General features: G+C 50.3%; 1 protein-coding gene across 1 annotated transcript in view; it reads left to right on the forward strand.

Annotated features, from left to right (window-relative positions):
- Nucleotides 1–7,500, forward strand: part of LOC311125719 (serine/threonine-protein kinase/endoribonuclease IRE1-like) — a gene marked incomplete at both ends in the record, with an annotated part of 31,352 nt that overhangs the window by 7,133 nt on the left and 16,719 nt on the right. Inside the window, one exon of the mRNA XM_084199751.1 lies at nucleotides 4,577–4,699. Coding sequence (XP_084055877.1) covers nucleotides 4,577–4,699 — 123 coding nt within the window. The remainder of the gene's footprint in view (nucleotides 1–4,576; nucleotides 4,700–7,500) is intronic.

Consider the following 7,500-nt stretch of genomic DNA (forward strand, 5'->3'; position numbering starts at 1 on the left):
AATGGGTTGGGGGCTGGCAGGACGTCAGTAATGGGGCTGGCAGGACGTCAGGAATGGGTTGGGGCTGGCAGGACGTCAGGAATGGGTTGGGGCTGGCAGGACATCAGGAATGGGTTGGGGCGGGCAGGACGTCAGGAATGGGTTGGGGCGGGCAGGACGTCAGGAATGGGTTGGGGCTGGCAGGACGTCAGGAATGGGGCGGGCAGGACGTCAGGAATGGGTTGGGGCTGGCAGGACGTCAGGAATGGGGCTGGCAGGACGTCAGGAATGGGTTGGGGCTGGCAGGACGTCAGGAATGGGTTGGGGCTGGCAGGACGTCAGGAATGGGTTGGGGCTGGCAGGACATCAGGAATGGGGTGGGGCTGGCAGGACGTCAGGAATGGGTTGGGGCTGGCAGGACGTCAGGAATGGGGCTGGCAGGACGTCAGGAATGGGTTGGGGCTGGCAGGACATCAGGAATGGGGCTGGCAGGACGTCAGGAATGGGTTGGGGCTGGCAGGACGTCAGGAATGGGTTGGGGCTGGCAGGACGTCAGGAATGGGTTGGGGCTGGCAGGACGTCAGGAATGGGTTGGGGCTGGCAGGACGTCAGGAATGGGGCTGGCAGGACGTCAGGAATGGGTTGGGGCTGGCAGGACGTCAGGAATGGGGTGGGGCTGGCAGGACGTCAGGAATGGGTTGGGGCTGGCAGGACGTCAGGAATGGGTTGGGGCTGGCAGGACATCAGGAATGGGTTGGGGCTGGCAGGACATCAGGAATGGGGCGGGCAGGACATCAGGAATGGGTTGGGGCTGGCAGGACATCAGGAATGGGGCTGGCAGGACATCAGGAATGGGTTGGGGCTGGCAGGACGTCAGGAATGGGGCTGGCAGGACGTCAGGAATGGGTTGGGGCTGGCAGGACGTCAGGAATGGGGTGGGGCTGGCAGGACGTCAGGAATGGGTTGGGGCTGTCAGGACGTCAGGAATGGGTTGGGGCTGGCAGGACGTCAGGAATGGGTTGGGGCTGGCAGGACGTCAGGAATGGGTTGGGGCTGGCAGGACGTCAGGAATGGGGCTGGCAGGACATCAGTAATGAGGCTGTCAGGACGTCAGGAATGGGGCTGGCAGGACGTCAGGAATGGGTTGGGGCTGGCAGGACGTCAGGAATGGGTTGGGGGCTGGCAGGACGTCAGGAATGGGTTGGGGCTGGCAGGACGTCAGGAATGGGTTGGGGCTGGCAGGACATCAGGAATGGGTTGGGGCTGGCAGGACGTCAGGAATGGGGCTGGCAGGACGTCAGGAATGGGTTGGGGCTGGCAGGACATCAGGAATGGGTTGGGGCTGGCAGGACGTCAGGAATGGGTTGGGGCTGGCAGGACGTCAGGAATGGGTTGGGGCTGGCAGGACGTCAGGAATGGGTTGGGGCTGGCAGGACGTCAGGAATGGGTTGGGGCTGGCAGGACGTCAGGAATGGGTTGGGGCTGGCAGGACGTCAGGAATGGGTTGGGGCTGGCAGGACGTCAGGAATGGGGCTGGCAGGACGTCAGGAATGGGTTGGGGCTGGCAGGACGTCAGGAATGGGTTGGGGCTGGCAGGACGTCAGGAATGGGGCTGGCAGGACGTCAGGAATGGGTTGGGGCTGGCAGGACATCAGGAATGGGTTGGGGCTGGCAGGACATCAGGAATGGGTTGGGGCTGGCAGGACGTCAGGAATGGGTTGGGGCTGGCAGGACATCAGGAATGGGTTGGGGCTGGCAGGACGTCAGGAATGGGGCTGGCAGGACGTCAGGAATGGGGCGGGCAGGACGTCAGGAATGGGTTGGGGCTGGCAGGACGTCAGGAATGGGTTGGGGCTGGCAGGACATCAGGAATGGGGCGGGCAGGACGTCAGGAATGGGTTGGGGCTGGCAGGACGTCAGTAATGGGTTGGGGCTGGCAGGACGTCAGGAATGGGTTGGGGCTGGCAGGGCGTCAGGAATGGGTTGGGGCTGGCAGGACGTCAGGAATGGGTTGGGGCTGGCAGGACGTCAGGAATGAGGCTGGCAGGACGTCAGGAATGGGGCTGGCAGGACATCAGTAATGAGGCTGTCAGGACGTCAGGAATGGGGCTGGCAGGACGTCAGGAATGGGTTGGGGCTGGCAGGACGTCAGGAATGGGTTGGGGCTGGCAGGACGTCAGGAATGGGGCTGGCAGGACGTCAGGAATGGGGCTGGCAGGACGTCAGGAATGGGGCTGGCAGGACGTCGGGAATGGGGTGGGGCTGGCAGGACGTCAGGAATGGGGTGGGGCTGGCAGGACATCAGGAATGGGTTGGGGCTGGCAGGACATCAGGAATGGGGTGGGGCTGGCAGGACGTCAGGAATGGGGTGGGGCTGGCAGGACGTCAGGAATGGGTTGGGGCTGGCAGGACATCAGGAATGGGTTGGGGCTGGCAGGACGTCAGGAATGGGTTGGGGCTGGCAGGACGTCAGGAATGGGTTGGGGCTGGCAGGACGTCAGGAATGGGTTGGGGCTGGCAGGACATCAGGAATGGGTTGGGGCTGGCAGGACGTCAGGAATGGGGCTGGCAGGACGTCAGGAATGGGTTGGGGCTGGCAGGACGTCAGGAATGGGGCTGGCAGGACGTCAGGAATGGGTTGGGGCTGGCAGGACGTCAGGAATGGGTTGAGGCTGGCAGGACGTCAGGAATGGGTTGGGGCTGTCGGGACATCAGGAATGAGGCTGTCAGGACATCAGTAATGTGTTGAGGCTGTCAGGACATCAGTAATGAGGCTGTCAGGACATCAGTAATGAGGCTGTCAGGACATCAGTAATGAGGCTGTCAGGACATCAGTAATGAGGCTGTCAGGACATCAGTAATGAGGCTGGCAGGACATCAGTAATGAGGCTGTCAGGACATCAGTAATGAGGCTGTCAGGACATCAGTAATGAGGCTGTCAGGACGTCAGTAATGAGGCTGTCAGGACATCAGTAATGAGGCTGTCAGGACATCAGTAATGTGTTGAGGCTGTCAGGACATCAGTAATGAGGCTGTCAGGACATCAGTAATGAGGCTGTCAGGACATCAGTAATGAGGCTGTCAGGACATCAGTAATGAGGCTGGCAGGACATCAGTAATGAGGCTGTCAGGACATCAGTAATGAGGCTGTCAGGACATCAGTAATGAGGCTGTCAGGACATCAGTAATGAGGCTGTCAGGACGTCAGTAATGAGGCTGTCAGGACGTCAGTAATGAGGCTGTCAGGACGTCAGTAATGAGGCTGTCAGGACATCAGTAATGAGGCTGTCAGGACATCAGTAATGTGTTGAGGCTGTCAGGACATCAGTAATGAGGCTGTCAGGACATCAGTAATGAGGCTGTCAGGACATCAGTAATGAGGCTGTCAGGACATCAGTAATGAGGCTGTCAGGACATCAGTAATGAGGCTGTCAGGACATCAGTAATGAGGCTGTCAGGACATCAGTAATGAGGCTGTCAGGACATCAGTAATGAGGCTGTCAGGACATCAGTAATGAGGCTGTCAGGACATCAGTAATGAGGCTGTCAGGACATCAGTAATGAGGCTGTCAGGACATCAGTAATGAGGCTGTCAGGACATCAGTAATGAGGCTGTCAGGACATCAGTAATGAGGCTGTCAGGACATCAGTAATGAGGCTGTCAGGACATCAGTAATGAGGCTGTCAGGACGTCAGTAATGAGGCTGTCAGGACGTCAGTAATGAGGCTGTCAGGACATCAGTAATGAGGCTGTCAGGACGTCAGTAATGAGGCTGTCAGGACGTCAGTAATGAGGCTGTCAGGACGTCAGTAATGAGGCTGTCAGGACATCAGTAATGAGGCTGTCAGGACATCAGTAATGAGGCTGTCAGGACGTCAGTAATGAGGCTGTCAGGACATCAGTAATGAGGCTGTCAGGACATCAGTAATGAGGCTGTCAGGACATCAGTAATGAGGCTGTCAGGACATCAGTAATGAGGCTGTCAGGACATCAGTAATGAGGCTGTCAGGACATCAGTAATGAGGCTGTCAGGACGTCAGTAATGAGGCTGTCAGGACATCAGTAATGAGGCTGTCAGGACATCAGTAATGAGGCTGTCAGGACATCAGTAATGAGGCTGTCAGGACATCAGTAATGAGGCTGTCAGGACATCAGTAATGAGGCTGTCAGGACATCAGTAATGAGGCTGTCAGGACATCAGTAATGAGGCTGTCAGGACATCAGTAATGAGGCTGTCAGGACATCAGTAATGAGGCTGTCAGGACATCAGTAATGAGGCTGCCAGGACATCAGTAATGACGCTGTCAGGACATCAGTAATGAGGCTGTCAGGACATCAGTAATGAGGCTGTCAGGACATCAGTAATGAGGCTGTCAGGACATCAGTAATGAGGCTGTCAGGACGTCAGTAATGAGGCTGTCAGGACATCAGTAATGAGGCTGTCAGGACGTCAGTAATGTGTGTGTGTGTGTGTGTGTGTGTGTGTGTGTGTGTGTGTGTGTGTGTGTGTGTGTGTGTGTGTGTGTGTGTGTGTGTGTGTGTGTGTGTGTCTGTGTGTGTGTGTGTGTGTGTGTGTGTGTGTGTGTGTGTGTGTAGGTAAGAAGCAGGATGTATGGTTCGTGGTGGACCCCCAGACAGGAGAGAAACAGACCAGTCTATCTACATCCTCATCTGACTCCATCTGTCCCAACGCACCTCTGTTATACATAGGACGGACAGGTAACTAACTAGTCAATACTACTCTATTCTATCTAACTCTATATGTCCCAACACACCACTGGTATACATAGGACGGACAGGTAACTAACTAGTCAATACTACTCTATTCTATCTAACTCTATATGTCCCAACACACCACTGGTATACATAGGACCACAGGTAACTAACTAGTCAATACCACTCTATTCTATCTAACTCTATATGTCCCAACACACCACTGGTATACATAGGACGGACAGGTAACTAACTAGTCAATACCACTCTATTCTATCTAACTCTATATGTCCCAACACACCACTGGTATACATAGGACCACAGGTAACTAACTAGTCAATACCACTCTATTCTATCTAACTCTATATGTCCCAACACACCACTGGTATACATAGGACGTACAGGTAACTAACTAGTCAATACTACTCTATTCTATCTAACTCTATATGTCCCAACACACCACTGGTATACATAGGACCACAGGTAACTAACTAGTCAATACCACTCTATTCTATCTAACTCTATATGTCCCAACACACCACTGGTATACATAGGACCACAGGTAACTAACTAGTCAATACCACTCTATTCTATCTAACTCTATATGTCCCAACACACCACTGGTATACATAGGACCCCAGGTAACTAACTAGTCAATACCACTCTATTCTATCTAACTCTATATGTCCCAACACACCACTGGTATACATAGGACCACAGGTAACTAACTAGTCAATACTACTCTATTCTATCTAACTCTATATGTCCCAACACACCACTGGTATACATAGGACCACAGGTAACTAACTAGTCAATACCACTCTATTCTATCTAACTCTATATGTCCTAACACACCACTGGTATACATAGGACGGACAGGTAACTAACTAGTCAATACTACTCTATTCTATCTAACTCTATATGTCCCAACACACCACTGGTATACATAGGACCACAGGTAACTAACTAGTCAATACCACTCTATTCTATCTAACTCTATATGTCCCAACACACCACTGGTATACATAGGACGTACAGGTAACTAACTAGTCAATACTACTCTATTCTATCTAACTCTATATGTCCCAACACACCACTGGTATACATAGGACCACAGGTAACTAACTAGTCAATACTACTCTATTCTATCTAACTCTATATGTCCCAACACACCACTGGTATACATAGGACCACAGGTAACTAACTAGTCAATACCACTCTATTCTATCTAACTCTATATGTCCCAACACACCACTGGTATACATAGGACCACAGGTAACTAACTAGTCAATACTACTCTATTCTATCTAACTCTATATGTCCCAACACACCACTGGTATACATAGGACCACAGGTAACTAACTAGTCAATACTACTCTATTCTATCTAACTCTATATGTCCCAACACACCACTGGTATACATAGGACCACAGGTAACTAACTAGTCAATACCACTCTATTCTATCTAACTCTATATGTCCCAACACACCACTGGTATACATAGGACCACAGGTAACTAACTAGTCAATACTACTCTATTCTATCTAACTCTATATGTCCCAACACACCACTGGTATACATAGGACCACAGGTAACTAACTAGTCAATACTACTCTATTCTATCTAACTCTATATGTCCCAACACACCACTGGTATACATAGGACCACAGGTAACTAACTAGTCAATACTACTCTATTCTATCTAACTCTATATGTCCCAACACACCACTGGTATACATAGGACCACAGGTAACTAACTAGTCAATACTACTCTATTCTATCTAACTCTATATGTCCCAACACACCACTGGTATACATAGGACCACAGGTAACTAACTAGTCAATACTACTCTATTCTATCTAACTCTATATGTCCCAACACACCACTGGTATACATAGGACCACAGGTAACTAACTAGTCAATACTACTCTATTCTATCTAACTCTATATGTCCCAACACACCACTGGTATACATAGGACCACAGGTAACTAACTAGTCAATACCACTCTATTCTATCTAACTCTATATGTCCCAACACACCACTGGTATACATAGGACCACAGGTAACTAACTAGTCAATACCACTCTATTCTATCTAACTCTATATGTCCCAACACACCACTGGTATACATAGGACCACAGGTAACTAACTAGTCAATACTACTCTATTCTATCTAACTCTATATGTCCCAACACACCACTGGTATACATAGGACCACAGGTAACTAACTAGTCAATACTACTCTATTCTATCTAACTCTATATGTCCCAACACACCACTGGTATACATAGGACCACAGGTAACTAACTAGTCAATACTACTCTATTCTATCTAACTCTATATGTCCCAACACACCACTGGTATACATAGGACCACAGGTAACTAACTAGTCAATACCACTCTATTCTATCTAACTCTATATGTCCCAACACACCACTGGTATACATAGGACCACAGGTAACTAACTAGTCAACACTACTCTATTCTATCTAACTCTATATGTCCCAACACACCACTGGTATACATAGGACCACAGGTAACTAACTAGTCAATACTACTCTATTCTATCTAACTCTATATGTCCCAACACACCACTGGTATACATAGGACGTACAGGTAACTAACTAGTCAATACCACTCTATTCTATCTAACTCTATATGTCCCAACACACCACTGGTATACATAGGACCACAAGTAACTAACTAATCAATACCACTCTATTCTATCTAACTCTACTATACTATACTACTCTACTCAGTTCTGCTCTACTCAGTTCTACTGTTCTCTACTCAGTTCTACTCTA

Source organism: Coregonus lavaretus (assembly GCF_964263955.1).
Source record: "Coregonus lavaretus genome assembly, contig: HAP1_SCAFFOLD_5500, whole genome shotgun sequence".
NCBI lineage: Eukaryota > Metazoa > Chordata > Actinopteri > Salmoniformes > Salmonidae > Coregonus > Coregonus lavaretus.